The 21570-nt window shown below is 34.1% G+C and overlaps 1 protein-coding gene across 1 annotated transcript in view; it reads left to right on the forward strand.

Moving 5' to 3' along the window:
* Window positions 1-473: 473 nt before the first annotated feature.
* LOC146997395 (sodium/potassium-transporting ATPase subunit alpha-3-like) overlaps window positions 474-21570 on the forward strand; it is a 40114-nt gene continuing 19017 nt past the window's right edge. Inside the window, exons 1-2 of the mRNA XM_085817865.1 lie at window positions 474-647; window positions 1009-1122. Of these exons, the coding sequence (XP_085673991.1) occupies window positions 474-647; window positions 1009-1122 (288 nt within the window). The remainder of the gene's footprint in view (window positions 648-1008; window positions 1123-21570) is intronic.

Raw genomic sequence — 21570 nt, forward strand, 5'->3', positions numbered from 1 at the left:
GTTTAGAACTAAGGTTTCTACAGCGTTTTGGTGAGCGTTTTAGTTCACTCACAACATTCTTCAAAAAATATGTTTGTAGAGAAATTAAATTGTTACCCTTTATCCTGTGTTTAGCTCGAACCTCATTCTCTGATGACCACTGCCACCGCATAAAATCTAAATCCACAATTTCTTCCTAATTGTCTAAATTGTCCTCAGGGGCCACTTGCCTGAAATATTACCGCTGACGAGGCAGACAAAGTTACGAATCACTTTTTCCTCCATTCCTCAGGCTACTCGCAATTATCCAATCTGTTTGATCTCTTAGTTATAACTGAGAATCTGAAGCAAAAGCATCAATGAAGAAAACTCCGGACACTAGCAACTGCGGTTTCCTATTTTCGGTGGTAGAATAGGTACTCTTAGCTATTTCCTGCTGATAAAATTCATCAGTTGCAAGTTTCTTCGTGTATTGCGTTCGGATTCCTTTTATAATGCACTGGAATGGTACTGTGCTAGCTGTAATTTGTCTTGTTCTTGCCCTTCTGTTGATGCGGCTGATTCGTAGCAGCAGCTTTTCACATCTTCAGCAGTACTTTCCGATGCAATTGTTCTTATTGCCAGAAATGGGTTTGCTCAACTGCCACTCTCTCAACCCTCCATATAGTGTTGCATGAGAAAAACTAAAACAAAGCCATTTCAGAGATGCCTGAACTGAGTTTTCTTACCTCCTGATCATGGATTCACGATCATGCCAATTTCAAAATCACTCATATCATTCATTCTATCCTTTTTCACAAAAACCGTAGTGATAACTAATTCTTTTTGAGATGAGACTCTCATATAAGCAATTTCTGACTGTTAAGTTATTGTACACTGATAGCGGACATTTTCCTGTTAAAAAAGGAATGTGTCAAATGCCCGGAAAAAAGGAATGTGTAATCCCGATATTTAATGTGCCAGCTCTGTTAGTTACGTGGAAAATCTAATATGCAAGACAAAATCCCCTTTAAACTTTATTTCTTTCAGGTATACTTTGGTATAGTACTTTTGATAGCTATCTTCATTCTGAGACTCATTCCATGGAGGTTGAAACAGAGAAGTACCGAAGTTTTGAACTGCTTAAGGAGCATGTATCCACAGGTAAAGTGTTAATGTTTGAAATTAAGATAAACAAAATAACACATGAAAAAGGATCAGGGATCCAAAAAAAGTACTTTTAATTCTCAGATTACAAGATATTCATCTTAATGTAATCATTATTCCATTTCTTCTTTAGTAAATGTGCTGCCACAGTTTTAGTACTATATTCAAAGTATTCATGCTAAAATATTATTTTTATTATTAACGAACATGTTCTAGAATTGTTAAATTAAAAAACTCTTGTAAGAACACAGGCAGTTTAAATCTGCTTATTAAATTTGTAAAATACAGAAATTTCCTTAAAGTATCGTGTACGAGTAAGTGTTGTGCACCTTAATTACAGTTTGCCTTTAAACTCGTTGTTTTACTTGCATGGTCCAAGTGAGCTTTTGCCCGAGTTTTAGAATATATTGTAATTTATAGGAAATAAATTAAAATTCTTTTTGAAAGAAAGACCAATTAAAAATGAAAATTTACGCAAAATTTAGTGAACAATTTGGTTTTTACTTGTGTTTATATCTATTTCATAATCAGTGAGAATTTTGCTCTCCGGACGATGTAGACATTATACTAAGTTTTCACCCGAGACCTATTAGATAAAGCACTGGAAATTCGGTAGTTCACCTTTACTTAAACATTGCTTACACGGGGGGAATTTTTTATATATTGTATATAGAGTACATAGTTTTACATTGTTTCTTTTTCATATTTTGTATCATTATTTCATGTAAGTGCATTATTGTATTCATTATTAGCATTATAAATTGTAACTTCGCTGCAACACTTTGCATTGTCTCGTCGACCTCAACAGTACAATCAGATCCAAATTTTTCATCTCTTAGATCGTTTCTCTGATTTCAGGCTTCATGGCCTCCCCCCTTTTCTTCTCCTTACCTCCGTTTTCTCCTTAGTGAGATTACCACGCCAGGAAATTCTTACTGTCATGCGCCTCAGGGATTAATTCTCAAAGAGCCGTCAAAATTACACGTTTGTGTAATAGTTGAAGCGATATATTTGTAAGATGAAGTTGAAGTTCACTTCAGATTGGGCCCACCGGAGGCCAAGTGGTAAAGTCGCTGAACACTTGTAGTTCGGTCCGAGGTTCGAATCGAATGTGCGACGTGTACACGAGCCAGTTTCCCTTAGAAAGTCCTCCACGGGGGCCTCCCTTCCCTTAGGTAGACAGCCCTAATATGCTTTGCCGTAATTAAATAAACCAAACCACACCACCTCAAATTTGATCCTGCTGGTTGAGAGAATATGTTGTTCCAATGAATGAATATGAGTCTGTTTTCTTTAGAAATTCCCCTTTAAAGAAAACATTCTCATGGACAAGTGCTTTCTCATGATAAATAACTATCGTAATCTCATTGATGCTGAAAGGACGGAATGTAAAAAAATGCAACACTATCTTTAACTTTTTTTTTTTTTTTTTTTTTTTTGGAGAAAGTATTTCCTATTAATGCGAAAGTATACAGTTAAGTGAAAATATAAATTCTGTAAATATTTCTAAAATATTACAGAATTTAAAAAAAAATATGGGCAAATTCGTATTAACGTCTTATATTTCCCGCAGTCATTATAAAACGTAAAAATAGTTTGTTTTTCTAAAGGATACTTTTCTAAAACTAATTTTAATCTCAATTAGGTTACATTTTATGAGATTTTAATGATCGTAATCTAGTACTCTTGAATCCTTTCGAAGCACTCGAGCAACTCATGCAGAAGAAAATTAAGCACTTCATGATGGTGAGAAAGTAACAGAGGGTATGGAATTTATTAATTTCCTTTCAGAATGAGTTTCTAATCCGAAATAAAAACGAAATCGTTTGAAAAATTTCTAGTGGTGATAAATACCCTTCTTTTAATCAAAGCTTAGGGGCTGTACATTGTTGAAAACTGTAAGTCTGAGGTTAACGTTATTTGAATACGGCAGAGGATGCGAGGTCTTTTTGGCTAAAGGAATAAATGCCTTTGTGAAGAACATTTTAAGAGAGAGTGGCTCGTATTCACCATACACATAGGGAAAACCACGGAAAACAAACCGGCTCTTTCAGCCAGCCTGTTCGCCCAAAATCGAACCCAGATCAAACTCTTAGATATCTCAACCGTGCGGCTACTTATGAAGTTTTATATACCGATAAATATGAATAAAGTATCATGCATTGCTTCCAAGAAAGAGTAAATTCGAAACCACGGCAAATTAAATAAACTCATGTTTCTTATATTCCAAAACATGTTGATTTAAACTGAAAGAAGTAATTATGCTTTTCCGAAATTAGCATAGTTGAAGTATTACGTAAAACCTCAAAGTCATGTAGATTTTATTTCCGATTATAAAAAGAGCTATGGATAAACCAAGAGGTAATATTTTGTTGCAAACATTTTCTGCAAAATTAAAAATTTCTTGAGTAAGCCGAATTTAAAATCGGTCCTGTAGATCCAAATTTATGAAATATTTTAGAAACTTTGAAGGGATAGTAGATATAAGGAAGAAGCTCACAGTGATGGCCGATTTAAATATTGCTTTTTATTCTAATTGGCAAACATCTTTAAATCAACTAATCTAAGTGGCACAGTAAAGCTTTTTCTTAAAAAACTGCATCGGTACTGTATATAGAATTTTTAAATACGTTTGAAGCAGTGACAGCAGCAAGTTGGCACTAACGAAGTGAAAAAGCTAACTGCGACATATTCTCAGATGAAAGCTTGGTAAAGTGTGATTTTCTTTCGTTCTGATTAGTTAATTTGAGTTTCAATTATCTGCATCACTTGAGTTAATATAAGAATATCTTAATTTTGAAATGACGCAGCTTAGAACGATGAGCGGGTACTATTTTTAGGATGGCAAGGAGAAGTATCCATTTTGAAAGAAAGATTTAGAGTTGACTACAAAGTTACCATTTTGATTTTCATACTTTTTATGTTATATTTATATCTGTGAATGTCTGTTATGTAAATCGCACCAAGAATACAAAATTTGTCGTCTAGCTTAGCTTGAGGTATGAGAACATAGCAAATGAAATGGTAATTTTCATGCCAGTAGTTTATCTTTCTATTTTTTGGTCACATACATCACTTATTGGTTTGATAATAGGTTGCTGAACTTTGGTTTTCAGTTATGGTAATCATTCGCAGTTAAATGATTCTTTCTCTTTAGTTGCGTCATTTGCTTTTACAAACAAAATGCATTTAATATCTGCTTCTAAAGTAAAAGATGCTTGGATAAAAAGGATTGTATTTTCCGCAAGTTTTGAAAGTTTTTACTTTCGCTGAATAACGCTAAGGACATAATTGAATCATTATCATCTATGAATTGAACATAATCATCTACGAAAAGAGTATAATCATATGATTTACAAGGCAAATGACAATGATATCACTGCTGAAACAGAGGATGTTGATTTCAGCAGAACTTAACGTCTAGCAGAGAGGCATCTGAGAAGTAGAATACTCCAAGTCGGATAAGATATTATAAAATTTGATTAATATATAATGTGATGAAATAATTTTGTTATGGTATCAAATATTATTTTGGGGCAGAACTATTTATAAATCGTATTCAATTTGTATATAAGCTGATGTCATAAATTTCAGCAGTAAAGAACACTTCTAAATGTTTTAGGTTTATACACAGAAATATACCTTAATTGTTTTCGCTATGCAAATAAAACAGCACCTGCTTTCACTGAAGGTAGAAAATTCCTTTCTGTCAAAATGGAAAGCTGTCGCCACCATGCAAGTGAAAGCAAAATGAAATCAGCTTACCGCTTCACCGCGTCAAAAAACTGTGGCATGGTAGTTCGATCAGAATATGGCAGCCAGCTAGCGAATTGGCTAACCTGAAGTAGATTTATAATTAACAAGCTAATAATTTAGAGTTTCATCAAACTCATTTTACTATTATCGCTATCTTTAAAATTGTTCACTCTGTCTTTAAATTTAAATGACGAGGAAATAAGAAGCATCTTTCAGTAGCATTGGAAATTTTGCAGTACTTGTAAAATGCGTTGATCTAATCTTTGTGGTGATTTCATATTAATTTTTATTTCCTTTTATGAGATATCAATTTTAATTTCTTCATTAACTCCGATTTATAAGTAATATAGGATCAATTTATTTCTTGTAATACTATATGTTGCGTAATCGAGACAATATTTTTATTTGTTAATTTTGAAATAAGAATTTTATTATTACTATTTTACTGTTTTTCATTATTACTAATTTTAGTCCAGAGGGGCTTTGCCCCTGAGGGACTATTGTTTTCATTTTGCTATTTTGCGTCGAATCACTCTAAATGTCTGTTTCACTTTTCAAATTGTTGCCACCAAAAAATTATCGACCTGTATTATAGTTGAAGAAATTAAATCACGAAGAATCTGCATAAATGTATGTATGTTTCTCGCATTGTGATAAAACAACGGTACCTAGGGCTATCCAATTTTCAATGACGTAATCCTACTGTGAATATGGGCAACTGAAAGCCCAAATTTGAAATTTGTTTTATTATTGATTTCATGTTTCGTAAAACTTTAACGAATTTGTGATTAACAAACTCAAGGATTTTAAAGTGAACAATGGCAACATTGTACAGAAAAAACATTTTTATCTCCAGCGCGTAAGACTGTGTATCGGAAAATCTAAAGATATGCTCAGTTTAAAATTATTTTGCGGTATTGCTCTTGACCTGAAATTTATGGTTGAAGTGCGTAGAACATATTTAATAAATAAAGTGTACAAAATGGTAAAAAAAACGCCCCTTTAGACGTAATTTAAAATCTGAAACCTTTCAGTTTTTTTTTTGTTTTTTTATTATTATTGTTTATTTTTTGCAAATGTGCTCTGTTTTATTATTGTGTAAAGTAGTGTTTCGGGATTTTTGTAGCTACATTTCTTTTGTTGTGTGGAAACAACTCTTCTGTAATTCAATGATATATTTCTTTTTGATGTGATATATTTCTCTTTGATGCTTTGAAGTGAGAATATCGTTTTTAATTTTGTAAATGAAACATGTTTCAGAACGTTCTTTCTTTAAAAAATATGTAAAATATATGTCTTGGTTTTGAGCTTGGATTGTACAAACGCTATTTTTGTTTTAACCCTATATGTCAGCTTTCAGGTGAGCTGATCTGCTTGAGCTGAAAACATTTAAATCTTGGATTTATTTTGTATCTTCTGTTTTTCGTGTTTCAGGTTAAATAAAAAAAATTTCGATTTCCAAAATTAAAAACATTACTATTCCAAGAAGATATATTTTGAAACAATAATTTATATCAAAAGCTACAACCATGTTTTAAAAAAAGTCTAAAATTTCTTGTTCGTTATATAATTACCTTGTTTTCCGATATCTTTATAACATTTTCCATTGTCTCAAAAACTACTTAGATAATGGTACATTTCAAATAAAATGTTATTGTCCAGATTTCGAAAATCTGATATTTCTCTTCATATCAGAATCGATATCTTTCAAAGAAGCTATATCAGATACCAATGCAGTATTTTCTCCAAATGCGTGATATTCGGGAAAACACGATGTCCATCCATCGATCAAAAAATTGAACGGATGACCTAAAAACTGATTCGTCAAGGCAAACAACTACGATTCAATGAAATGGTAATGATTTTTTCAGGCTATGTTTCAAAATAATTTTTATGTAAAGCATAGGATATTTCGGTGTAAATGGTCGTTCTTCTAGTTTCAGAATCTGTCAGAAATCTATCTCCCGCTTTCAAACAAGTGATGATGATTACAAGAACTCATTTAAATATTTCACATCTTTAGAAGAGTTAGTTACACAGATGTAAACATAATGAAGATTATCATTCCAATCTATGTAAATTTTAAATCAGATAGCTCATTTCTAATGTGTATTATGTATCATCTCTCAATGAATACCGTTATAGCCCTTGCCTTCATTTTTGATGTAAAAAAGTATAGGTTTGTGAATGCGAAAACCTCAAGAAAATTAGACTATGGTAATTAGATTCAGTGTTTGATTAATTTTAATTTACTAGTATATTTAAAGAAAAATAGTATTAAAAAACAACATCGAAAATTTAAAAAAAGTTCTTAAGATTAGAAAATGTCAAATCTTAGTTTTGTTTTGATTTCAGATAAAAACAGAATACATTGTGAAAGAAAATTTCATTTCTGTCAGTCTTCAGAGAAAGTAAACTGTTATACATATGCAGAGTCAAAGACGCTGTATTCAAATCCTCTTACATGTAACAACGCTTATTAACGGAGTAAAATTGAAGGAGTGGGAAAAAATGGCGAAACAGAATCAACGATTGATCAAATAGTAATTACAGATTAATGTAGTAATGTTCTCACTACTGTTATTACCACCGAAATACTGGTAGGTTTAACAGACATGAGTTGTTGTATGATATATTCTTGCTTGATAGTGGCAGAATTTGAGGTAATAATCAGATGCTTAAATATGTGTTTCATCTCTAAAATTCTGTTTTTTAATGAATGATTAAATTTCTCATCGTAGAGTACTGATCTTTTACATGTACCTAGGCCATATGAAAACTTGATCTTGCGAAAAAAAAACATTTTTGGAATCTTTAATGTTATTTATTGATCTTTCTTTTTTTTAAATTTGTGGCTTAGAACAATGATATTTTTGCTGTGGTTGTGACTTACGTCACTTGTCTGACAGTAGCACCAGGACAAGCTTTACAGGTGACTGTACGACTTTAATTACTTTCGCTCAGTTTGATATAATTACTTTCGTTCAGTTCAGCCCCAATTTTGATGGATAGCACTCCCATGGAGGTAGGAAGTAGGCCCTAACCCGTTTCCTCCAAACATTGCTTTAAAGTACTGGCGATCCCTTCGTGGTGACCAAAACATTGGGTCATTTACCATTAAGCTTCACGATCGGATTGACACGATCGGATGTAAATATTTTGACACGATCGGATGTAAATATTTTGACACGATCGGATGTAAATATTTTGTAATAACGTCGTAAATATAGATATAAATGCATATCTTTTCTTTTTCTACAATATTTCAGAGTCCTAAGTATATGAAAAGAATACATTTTTAAACAACATTTCATTCTGAACGGAATGAAGTGCTATACATTTCACAGAACAGTTTGATCAGAACGGTTTCTTTTGTTTATTATTAATATGGCTTGATAAATTTTGAAAATGGGTGAAATGTTTTTCTTTCATCTGATTTATCCACAAATTTAACTTTATCTGAAAAGCAATTGCAGTCCCAGTCAATTGAAGAAGGGTTTTTTCTTTTCTCTGGAGATCTTCGTTCAGTCTGTTCAGTTTAGCTGTTATATCCGTGAGAAAACACAGATCGGATAACCAATTATTATAGTTCTATTCTTTATCACTTTCGTTTCCGGATTCCAAAAACTGCTTTATTGGCGAAAGAAGTTCTATAAATCGTAAAAGTACTTTTCCCCTGCTGAGCCATCTAACATCGGCATGAAGCAATAAGATTCCATGTTCTCTATCAAGTTCATCAGTTAGCAATCAATTATTTTATAACGTTTTGCAAGATATCTCTTATGACTATAAATGCTTACCATATTTTAACAATTAAGAAATATAAATGAATGGTTATTTTAAAAATATTTTTTGTTCATAATACCTAATCGGGCTGGCGATCACATACAAAATGATTGGCGAGCACAAGATTGCGCACCGCTGATTTAATTCCTCAGTAGACTCCGCACGAAGTTGACTGTTGGTGTTGGAGTTGGTGAAGACTGTGTCTTTCTGGTGTAGGTGAAGACTGTGTGTTCTCTCAATATACCTTATCGATGCAGCCAACGGCCATAAATTATTCCAGAGTGGTGTGGCGATTTCAAGGCATAGAAATCTGCAGTAGAATACAGCTATGTAAGACTAGACTATAACAGGCATCTAGCACAGCCTTCCGAATAATTTACTACGCCACCAACTACCTGCCTAACTAAAATGAACTGTCAAGTAAACTCAACGCATGCTGTACCAGTCAAGTAAATTCATCTGCCATTCATCATATGGTTTTACTAATGTGTCATAGTCTGACATGATATGTTCATCTGTTTTGTTAAACTCAATGGAAGTACTCATTAAACCTTATATTTCCAACTTAAATCAAGTGTACTCCTTTGGTAAGAAACCACGTTTTACACTACTGCACATCACTCTCAAGAACCTTCAAAATTTCAAAACAATAGATACAAAATGCCTTCAGTTAACTAATTAGTCAAAGGAAGATAATTTTTGAATACTTTTTCCTACAGAGAAATGGAAGGTATGATTTGCTTTGGCTAGTAGTGATGGGAAGTGGAGGATTTCAGGATGTAATACAAATTCTCATCAAATTGCGTTGCCGAGTTTGCATAAAGAATGAATTCTCATATGGCTGAAGAATACCAAAATAGAGTCTCAGATCAGTTTTATCACAATCTGAAAGATCTGATGAGTTTTACGAGCGATATATAGCCAAAGATATTAGTCTGATGCACTTGTAGAATTATGTCTCTTTACATCTGCATTGAATTTATTAAAACATCACCAAGAACAAGAATAAAAATGAAGACATTTATGTGATTGGAACTAAAAACAAGTCGAGTGCTTGTAAATATTGCCATGCCTGTATTTCTGAACAGTATAGCACAAAAAATAATTGTTGTATATATGAGTTTAAAAATCTGTGGGATATCTTTTAATAATAGAAAAATTTTCTTATAAAAATTTTAATTATATATTTCATAATTTATGCTACAACAGACTTGCTATCAAGAAGGAAAAACTCTGCGTAGGATTCTAATCTCTAAGAGTTCATGTTTGGTTGATAGCAGAAGAATACATTGGAAATTCCATACTGCAAAACGAGTGTTCTCTTAAATGGAGACATATCTCTGTGATGGACTTTCTAAGACCAAAGTTATAGCTTGATCTTGTTATTCCCTACCAGAAAGCTATTTGGGATTTTGGAAGCAGGAAATACGTAAAGAATCTTCTGACCGGTGTTCGAATTATAGATTTTGTGACTGATAGCTGGATGTACCACATACCCAACCAGACCATACCGTGAAGAAGACTTATTATCTTCTCCATAATTTAAAATAATTAACTTAAAGAACAACTGTGGAATGAGGAGATCCAGACACCAAACTAAGGTCATGACAAATTATCTTTTATCCCATTTTAGTCAGGCTCCCCTTGTAGAGTTATTGGGATTTTTAAAAGCCTGGAAATACTAGAAATGAGGTATGTCCTACCCGGACTTGGATTCCGGATCCTCTGCTTCTGATTCCAGATGGGCTATTTCTTACGCAACGGCTAGTAGAGCTAAATATTGTAGCTAATATAGCTAAATGTGGTTCAAAAGTCTTGGCCCCTCACACAAACGTGCATTCTAAATATTTCAATGTATTTTAAATATTAATGCGATTTTAAACATAGCAGATGGACCATTTTGAATTCACATTTTAAGGAATTCAAGAGAATTAAAAATACCGACTTTAGTTTAAAAATTACAAAAGGAAACTTATTTCAATGTTGCAAACACAATTTGTTACACTGCTTTACGGAAAGAAGTCGTTTTATGTTTATAGCATGATACATTTTCATACTAATCATATTAATGAAAATAAGAGGGTTTTTAGAAGATAAATAAAAATATGTAAAGAAATAGATTCACTCCTTTAAATTACTATCCTTTTAGCTACTTTAAAAAGAAGTAATTGCATTTTCCTATTTGATATTGGTAATTACATTCATTAAAGATTTTTTAGAATGGTTAATGGCAAAAATTACATTTTCCTTATTGCGTAACCCTTTCTTGGGTAATTCGATGAAAATTTGAGAAAGAATATGTATAAATGATTGCGGTATTTTTAGTGTAAGATTAATTACATTCCAGGACACCATGCGGCATTTCTGAAAAATGCTTTTCGCAAAAATAATTTTAAAACAGGGATGTGAGAAATTGTTTGCAGTTTTGAAAGATTTCAGTAACTCTTGGATGATAGGAATGTACTGAAATGCTTTTACATATTGTTTAACTTTGTTAATACTTATCTTATATATATTAAGAGTCTATGCTATAATTTTATTATTATATATTCATGTATTAAACCCATGAAGTTTTTATAAAATTCTTAAAAATAAATTTTTGAAATGTTGGTCGAAATTTATTTAATAATAAATATTAAAATTTATATATTCGGAATACGTCATATCAATAGTTTAATTAAAACACGTTACAAATGTTTTTCTGGATACCTATACAACTATATTTTAAAATGATTATTTTTCATTTTCTCAATAGAAATATTTTAAAAAATATGCATTTTGCCATTTGAACAACCTATTTGTAGAAAATATGCATACGAAAAAATAATAGATTAAAAATTTGTTACCATTTTAATTATCACAATTTAAGTTATAATACTTTAATTTTAAAATTTAGTACGAAATTTTGGGCTGTTTAAGACAGATCAATTTCTTTGTCTAGTCTTATTTCACTTATTTTAACCATAAATTAGGATCCACTTTTAATTTTGTTCTGTATTTATTTCTCAAATATAACATGGATGAAAATCCTTGATCACACAAATAGGTTGTGCAAAAAGAAAAAAATAACAGCTGTATTTGAAATACCTTTAAATTCTTTTTTTTTTTTTTCGTTTCAGCCAAAAGTGTGTTATTTTTTAAATCATAAGTTAAGAGTTCGATCACATGAAATTTCTATCACTGTTCTTTTTCTTTACGAGATAAAATTTCAGGTACATTTGAGCAAAATGGATTTCTAATTTTCTTTTTCACGCAATTTTCTTTTTCATAATCCTCAGAAAAATACAGGGTGAAATTATTTATCAATGAAACACGATTATTTTTAATGTCGGTTGCTAATTTTTCTGTTACTTTCAAAATATTTTCGTTTAGAGTGTAGAGACATTAGGTATTTTTGGAAGCATGCAAGGTGAAACAATTAGCAACGCCTTTCGCCGGAAATCAAACCGCGAACCTCTGTATGCTATGAAGGCGGGAGAAATACCTTATATACTTCCCCTTTTAAAGCGCGACTGGGGTTTTCTAGGGCAGCATTTCCCAACCTTTTTTGGCCAAGGCACACTTGTCGCGGGGAAAAAAATCACGAGGCACACCACCATTAGAAAATGTTAAAAAATTAACTCTGTGCCTATATTGACTATAATAAAGTAATTCTCTTGAATAGGAATCAAATAAGCACAAAGAAAGTATTTTATAATTACTTTATTATGAAATATTAAGTAAACAGAATAGTGAAAAATTATAAAATACTTTCAGTGCGAAACCTGGGCCTGTTTGGCTGAACACAAAGCTGATATTCTGGCTGGAATCGAAGAAAGACACACACGTAGCTCTTCGTCAACAGTTCTCAGTCTCTCTCTGTATTTGGTTTTCATAGCAATCATGCTTGAAAAGCTAATCTCACAGAGATATGTAGTGGAAAAAGGGAGCAATGTCAAAATAGCTTTGTTTGCCAGAAAGGGGAACTCCTTGGCAGTATCCAACCAAAAACTGTCCAAAGGTAGATCAGCAAATCTTAGCTTGCAACCACGATTTTGTCTCAGTTCAATTAGTTCCTCCTGCTCCTGTAAAGTCATTTCCTTTCCAACAACTGATGCTGAGCTATAAGGGTCCCTAACCCAGTCAAGGCATTCAGTGGAGACTGAAGAGAAATAAAATGACAACTTCTCCTCAAGAGTTTTTAAATGCTTAACTATTATCTCACCCAGTGCAGCAGTGTGAACACCTTGCCATTGCATGGTGAGTGTGAACATTTCAAGATTGCCACTTTCCACGTGTTGATGCCAGAGTTGCACCTTTGAACGGAATCCATTTATTTTATCTGTACTTGTAAGCAGGTTTTCATTTCGGCCTTGCATTCGGGTGTTCAATTCATTCAGATGATGAAATATATCTGCCAGGTATGCCAGCCTTGCACACGACTCATCACTTGCAAGCTGCTTTGCGTAATCTGACCCCTCATTTGTCAGAAACACTTTAAGTTCCTCCCGCAGCTCATACACACGAACCAAGACCTTGCCACGCGACAACCACCGGACCTCCGTATGAAACAGCAAGGTTTTATGCTTTGCTCCCATCTCCTCACACAAAGCTGCAAATATGCGACTTTTCATGGGTCGTGACTTTACAATGTTTACCATGCGCACAACATCATCGAACACATGAACTAAGGCTGATGGTAAAGTCTTGGCTACGAGGGCCTCGCGGTGTAAAAAACAATGCGTAATAATCACATCTGGATTTCTTTCCTTCACTCTGCTTACAAAGCCTTTGGTGCGCCCGACCATGGGTGCAGCTCCATCGGTGCAGACACTTGTGCAGTTTTCCCACTTAAGTCCTCCTTGTTCAAGGTATTCTGATGTGACCCGAAAAATTTCTTCTCCTGTTGTTTTTTCTGGCAATACCTTGCAAAAAAAGAAGTTTTCTCTAATTGCATCACCATCAACAAAACGCACATTAGCTAAGAGTTGAGCATGTCCACTGATATCAGTAGACTCGTCAAGTTGCAATGCAAATTTCTCACTGATACGGATCTTTTCCAAAACCGCACTTTCGACGTCTGCAGACATGTCATTAATACGTCTGGAAATTGTGTTGTTTAAGATAGGGAATTTGGCTATTTCCTTTGCTGCTTCAGGTCCGAGCATCTCCTCTACAATAGCTTTGCAGGCAGGAAGTATTAATGTCTCTGCCACAGTGTGCGACTTTTTTGTCTTGGCTATAAGTTCAGCAACTTGATAGCTAGCTTTAAGAGCTCTTTCATTTACCTTTGTTGTTTTTCTCATAAAAGTTGCCTGTTTCTCCATGTTGTCACGCAGGCGAACAAAATAGTCCACATTCTTGTTTTGAAGCAAAGGGTGTTTCGTTTGGAGATGGCGTTTAAGTTTGCTTGGGACCATAGCACTGTTAGCTAGCTTTTCACCACACACCACGCACAGTGGAGATGGTTTGTGTTCATCTCCAGTGAAAGTAAATCCAACTGAAATATAGCTTTCGCTATATTGCCTTGCGCCAGAGAATTTAACCATCTTTGCTTTCTTTTGACCCCCACTCATACTCGGACTCTCATCTGGCTCCAGATTTTGTTCAGAGTCCAGTTCTTTCCTTTTCAAAAACTTGTCCATCACTGCAGTATCAGTGTCTCTCTCCTCACATCAGCCGTTGTCTCTCTGACACTGTGTGAGGCGTCTGCCTGCGTCTCATGGGGGCAGGGACACGGCGGACACTTGTCAAGATTGGCAGGGGGAGGAGTTATAGCACTGCACAGCGCCGTGACCACCTATGACACTGGCGGGGGGAGTGACGGGAGGAGTTATAGTGGGCGAACAGCACCGTGACACCCAGACCCGGCGGCACACCACGGTGCTTCAGACGGCACACTGGTGTGCCGCGGAACAGCGGTTGGGAACCGCTGTTCTAGGGGACCCAATCGCCAAATACCGGCTGTGGAGAATCATTATCCACCACTCTTTTAGTTTAGGCACTGTAGAGACATTAGGTTTTTTTTTTCTTTTGGAAGCAGGCAAAATGAAAAATCTTCGCCGGAAATCGAACCATGTACCTCTGGAATACGCGCCCAGCACACAACGAAGGCATGCCAAGAAGGCGGGAGAAATACCTTATAAGAAAACTTTGTAAAAGTGGTAAAAAGCTTAAAATACTATTACCCAATTCTTTGACCATTAGCTTTGATCAATTAAACAGGATATTGGAGTATTTAACTTTTGACTTTGATAGTTAAAAATACTTTGTTTCTTTGCGTACCACCGATTGAGAATCGCTGCTCTAAGAGTTACGGAAGTAAAATTCTGCCCAGAAGGGTGGCTTTCCAATTCATTAAAAACTTTCTGCAAGTTCCTCGTGTATTCAATTTTGAGTTGGACCTATACTGGAACAAAAGGAGTCAAAGTTTAAAATGAGAGAGCCATTTTGGAATTATAATTAAAAAAATATAGCCTTTTATTCATGACGTTTTGGGGAACTCTGAAGTTTCAGAGTCAAAACCGTAAAGCTTGGTATTATTCAGAAATTAAATGATAAAATGCTTTGCAGATTTAGAGCATCATAAAACATAAAAAATGCTGAGTTGAATGCTGATGTGAACGGATATGAATATTATGAAATGCACCGAGACTCTGGTATCGGTCTCAAGAGAATATATACGAAATGAGCCATAAAATTGGGAATAAAAGAACATAGGAGTAGCCTTCTTCCGGAACGCATTTGCAATTATAATTCAGAAATGCAATTTTGTGAAATGAGCTTGGCATCATTTCCTATTCTACCTGAATGGGAAAGTTGACCTTTGAGTACACAAACTTGTAGCATGTTTTTTTCTGATTTATGATGAAAGCGTTTCGACAAATGTAAGGCCTCACCATCATCCATCATAACTTGCCCAAATTAATAACCGTAAGTGCAAGCTTGTACAATATGCCTCATAAATGTTTAATAATTTTAAGAAGCTATACATTTCTACTCCACAAATTAAAGCAAATATTTTTAAAAATCATCCAAAATCAGATTTTATAAACACGGATGAGTTTGAAAATTTATTTGAATAGCTTATTTATTTAACTAAATCCGGTTTTAGATAGAAATCGAAGTAATCTGAGAGAGAAAACTCTCAAATATTTCATAAACATTGTAAAAATATTTTCGAAATATAATTCTCTTCGAGTTATTTTTATCACTTACGTAGAGATCGTTTGATGCTTTTTTTAATATGCCTTTTGGAGACATAAATCCTAGATGTCAAAATGAACCGACCGAAAGGCCTGGTCTAGAATCTCGGATGAGTCCCGGGTGTTTGTAAATGTATAGAGTCCGTAAAATATGGGGCCAACGCGGCGAGCCGAAAGTCTTCTCGAGAGGTCTATGGTAGGGTGGGAGTGGTAGGAGACACTCGGACCCGTTCCCGAGGAGTGCTCTGCATCAAAATTTGGAGCGGAACTGAACAAAGTGGTACTGTCACGTGTATGATGCTCAAAGCTCTTGCCAACGACAGGTGCAGTCTTTCACTCTTTGCCACGTTGAATTTCGTGGCCTTGTTCTGATGTTACTATCAGACAAGTGAGATATGTAACTGTAAAGAACTATGAAAGCAATCATGCAGACAGCCTATCTTCTTGGACTTCAGAGTGAGATAGAGCTAAACCTTTCAATGCTTTCATTAGCACGAGTGGTGATTTATGAGCTGAATGTATTCGTACTCGTATTATGAAATGCATGCGTGATGGCAAGAAAGATTGTTTAATTTCTCATCAAAAACTTAAACTCAGAAGTCCTTGCGCAATTTAAAAAAAACTGAGGTAATTAACGCGTTTCAACAAAATCTGCTCCATTTCTTGAGCTTCCAATAACCAATGAACACATGCCTCTTCAATACTCGGGAAATAATGTCATCTTTCTGTTACGTATCTTCTCCTAAATATTCTTGACGACGCTACTTAGATACATCCGGACAAACAAGATTTCGTTTTCAGCAAAAGCCAGAAATCGGTTAGTTTCAGGGTAGGAGAACCAGATGGTGCATTGAATTTATTGTTTCCCAAAACTTCAAAGAAAGCATTGTCTTTGTTATGAGTATTACAAGCAGTGGATCTCTTCTTTGAAGAAATGCGTTAAAAATTGTCATTCTTATATTGAAAAAAGTCGGCCATCCAGATGGTATTGTGGTTACGGCAGCCGACCGCGATACAAAAGGGTCCGGGTTCGAATCTCAAGAAGGCATGATTGTATATATCCGTCCCTTCATATGAAGCAAAGGTGGCCCACCTATTAGGTGCCTCCATAATAAAGCGATCACTGCTTCTGGCGCTTAGCAGCGGCTAACGTCTAAATGATGACGTGATGACTTGAAAGACAAAGTTTGGAAATATTAGACTGTCTCAATTTGAAAGTAGATAAAGCTTTTCCTGCCATATTTTCTGCGGTAGTAAGCATGTCCAGCTAGCAACTGAAAGATCTCAGGTTTCATATTCGACAAGAAAACGTCTGAGTTTTAACGCTTCTAGTTCACTAAAAGCATAATGGCATATTAAATTATTTCTGGCAAGTTCAAGATTTTATGATTTCTTCATTGTTTTAAAAATTGCATGAAAAACTTTAAAAAAAATCAATGATTTTCTCGTAAAAAAGAAATACTTTCGTATAGCTTGTGTCTGATACCGAATGTGTCATTTATTTGGTGAGCATGATTAGAATGTCATTGACAGAATATAATATACTAAACTAAAGCACAAGGTTAAGTAATAACTCTGAACTCGATCTCCTATCATCAGAAACGTTTTACACTTGGAGATCATCATATGGTTATTTGCTCATCTTTATCTGAAATGCTTTTGTAAAAGCTAATCCTGTTCTATGGGAGAGGGACAGCTCCCAGTGTGTTATGATATGCAAGCACGAAATTGCATTATTGACAGCAGGCTGCACGGAGAAATAAAAAGCATCATTTGCAGCGAGGCAAAACATAATGTGAGTCTGGAAAAAGAAATTTTGGTAGATTTCTCATGAATACTTCATGGATTTGTATCACATTAGACAATCTGATTTGTTTCATACCTCTGAATAATTTCACAGCTGCCTGCTTAATATGAGATTGCAGTGATTGAGTATTGACAGAAATGGGATGTGTGTTTACTGGGAAGTGATGAGATCTTTTTTTTTTTTTTTTTCCCACGTACGCAAATATGCTTATCTTCTAGGAAGGAATGATGAGTACAAATAAATGACTGTAATAATTAATACAGTAGCTGTCTCCGGAAATTGACTTGTAGTGTCACAAATGAGAACGCAATCCAGGTCTAGAAAACTATAGAAAGATATTTTTGAGGCATTTATTTATTTTTTAAAGTGAGGCATTTTTTTCCTCTATGTTTATATATGATTGGGTTACCCCTTTTTTGGCAAAACTTAAGGAAAAGATATTTAAAGTAATAAACAAATTAAATAGACTTATAAATAAAGATTCTTTGAAGAACAAGAGCATTTTAAAGGTATTATATAAAAGAGGAAGTGAACGTGCAGTATCGTATGGAGCGCCAGTTTGGTGGACAGGTACTGAAAATATAAGAATCAAGTTATTACAAATTCAGTGAATTGTTTTGCTTTCAATCACTGACTGTTATAGAACTATTTCAACTACAAGCCTAGAAGTTTTGGCTGGAGTGGTACCGATAGACGTGATTGTGGATGTTGAAACATAGATATTTAAAGATTAAAATATGGGAAAAGATAGTCTTTATGGCGAAATACATATTTTAAGTAATGAATTAGGTAAAAAGCAAGAAAAATATTACTTTCAACCAGCAAAATTTAAACACGTTTCCTGGAGAAAGGAGCTTCTGCAAGAAATGGCCTGGAAATATATACTGATGGTTCCGTTATTAATAAGAATGTCTGTGCTGCTTTTGTGGTCTTTTTGGATAATAAAAAAATTTTTGAAGGAAAATATAGACTACCTCCTAGTGCTACAATTTTTGATGCTGAACTCGCTGCTTTTGAAAAAGCATTGGAATGGGCTGATCACGAGAAGCGAGAATTGTTCAATAATAGAGTCTTTATTATTGGTGATGCGATTTTCATTTATACTGACTCAGTATTTTAAAATCTTTGAATTCTCGAAAATGCCTTTCACAGAAAGTGGCAAGAGTAAAAGATCTTGTGAATGAAATGAATGTAAAGTTCAAAATAAATATTAATTTGATAAAAGAACGTACAAACATACTAGGAAATGAAGCAGCAAACAAAGCCGCAAAAGACGTCACAAAAGAAGAATTTTGATAGACCATTATCTATAGACTCAATTAAAACTAATTTACAGGATCAAATTTTTCAAAACTGGCATGAAAGGAGGGGAGGAATGTATGTAGTGTTCTCCCAAAGGTTAATTCGAAAAGACTATATTGTAATACATTGCTCAATCAATTGTTAACGGGACGTGGTGAATTTCCTAATGACTATTACAGATTTCATAAAAGGTATATAAATAGTCTTTGTGGTCAGGTGGGCCACCTGGCGACAAGTTCACACTATATATGGGAGTGTCGACTTGGAGAACCTACCAGAGCAGAATATCATAGAAACATTGCAAAGATTAATGCAAAACTTCTATATACAACTGAAAAGGCTAAACTGGGCATTACAAGGATTATTATGAACTTAAATAGATACGAATATTTTATTTTAGGAGATCAATAAATACTGTTATATTAGTAAAAATCTGTTTGATTTATGTATTGAAGCGAGAATTGTTCAATGTTAATCAATATTCTGTGCACTTAAGTAATAATAAGTTTATAATATGAGTAATTAGATTGTCTTGTAATACAGTAAGAATTTTATTTACACAGAAAATCTCTGTATATATTATTTGTTCTAAATTACGTTTGTAAATATGATTATGCTATTACTAACAGAAATGTTTAATGTTATTATCTTTCTTGCTGTCTGTAAATGATTACAGCTGTTTACATTGTAATTTTAATTATATTTCTCTTATATGCATGTATTATTCTGAATAAAGGTCGAGATGACACTGTTGGCGAGGCCGACAGATTTTGCTCGGAGGGCGAGTGGAAGGACGAGTTGTGCTCATCTTGTACTTTAGTTTTAGGCTTTTATTATTTGGCTTCTTTTAGTTTGCCCGTTGTGCCAGTTCGGCAGTACGGCTTATTATATTTAGGTTAGTTTCATCTGTGTTAATGTTAATTAATCTCATTAAGTGACTATTTTGATGTAATTATTAAGCATTATTATTTGATGAAGATGCCACTTTCGGATATCCTTTCCCTTTAGTGTTCCTTAAGGGTTTTTTTTATATTAGGCATTTACAGTATTATTACTAAGAGACGGAGTTTACACAATGAACTCTTATAGAAGGTTAATCTTTAATTGAAATATGGTTTCCTTTATTTATTTTTATGCAAATACAATTAAGAATTAAGTTTTAAAAAAGACTCAATATATAAAATTATGAGTGAAAACGAAATCACTCCATGGAAACCTCTGTAAAAATTGTTCACATTTTATTAACAAATCGTGCCAATTGCCAACCTAGTACTCGTCGTCAAACCATTTGGAAGATTTGGGATTAATGATTACAACTTCAGCCATGTTGTTTGCAGATGTTGCTACTTTTAGAGACAGATGATTTCATCAGAAAGTATAATTTTTTTCCATCGCATACAAGAAATAATCCAAATTTATGAGTTATCTACCGGTCTACTATTCAGTGTCGAACGGACTCTAGATGTGTGGAATGGAAATATAGCGCTTAGCAGCAGCCGAGAGAAAATCCATAAACATTAGTAGTTTAAACCAAGTTCAAATCCCGGCTAACGGGCTATCTGCATGTGAATTTTAAGGCATTTTCCCATGTATTAGCTATAGAAGCCAGTTCCTCTTAGGAAGCTTTTCCTTAGGCAGATAGTCACAAGTGAAAGTTGAGTTGACACAAGCAATCTCAGTGTAAAAGCCCAGACGAAGCATGACAAATTATCTTGCTGCAGTTAAACTGAAACAGGATTCGCCAAATGTAAACGCCCTTCGCACAGCTAAGCGTAGGGGCCATTTTACCCTTTGAGAATTTATTGCACGTTTATCTCGTAACTTGACTTTTACTGTTCTGATTATTTCTTCAAGTGAAAAAGGTTAAGAAATTTCTGTATTTCAACAACAATAGGAGATTCCATCTTGTAAACAGAATAAGGTAAACATCTATTTAACTGACGAGCGTCGACTTCACTGTATTTTTCAACATGAAGACAGAGCTTAGCCACCCGACATTACAGCGGGATATTTCCTTTTGAGAGTAAGCTAAAAATATTCCTCATATAGCGAGCAACATTAAAGGAGACCTAGGACTGCATTACAGCTTCTTTAGTAACCAAGCGTGAAACAAGAAAATGTTGCAATATGTTTGGGCAGAGCTGTAGTGACGCTTTCATTAGTGCTTTTTAACATAAGATGCACGGAACGAGGATCTACAGAACTGTGAATAAAAAATTTGAAAGATTTGTATATCACTTTTACGTAGTATTTTTTTTTAATTTATGAAACACAACATTTTTAACCCCAATTGATGACTTGCAATAATCCTGTAAATTGTCTGCTTAGGCTACCTATTGAGTATGTTAATAACGAATAAAAACATCAGAAATATTACACACATATTGTTTCTAAATTGCACAAGTTTCTGTAATTAAATTACTGTTGGGAAAGATAAATTCAAAATCTTATTTCTTGCAGAATAGTACAGATCTTGCGTCTTTGTTTAGTAAGGAGCTGTTTGAAAGAATGGACACTAGCTGCAGAAAATTTAAATAGGACATTCCTTTTGGTAATGATCTGGAGACCTCTATAATGATCTTGATCAATAACAGCAAATCCATGTCTAAA

The sequence above is a fragment of the Stegodyphus dumicola genome, chromosome 5, assembly GCF_044657685.1.
Source record: "Stegodyphus dumicola isolate Sdum_Otavi_A_Nest chromosome 5, ASM4465768v1".
NCBI lineage: Eukaryota > Metazoa > Arthropoda > Arachnida > Araneae > Eresidae > Stegodyphus > Stegodyphus dumicola.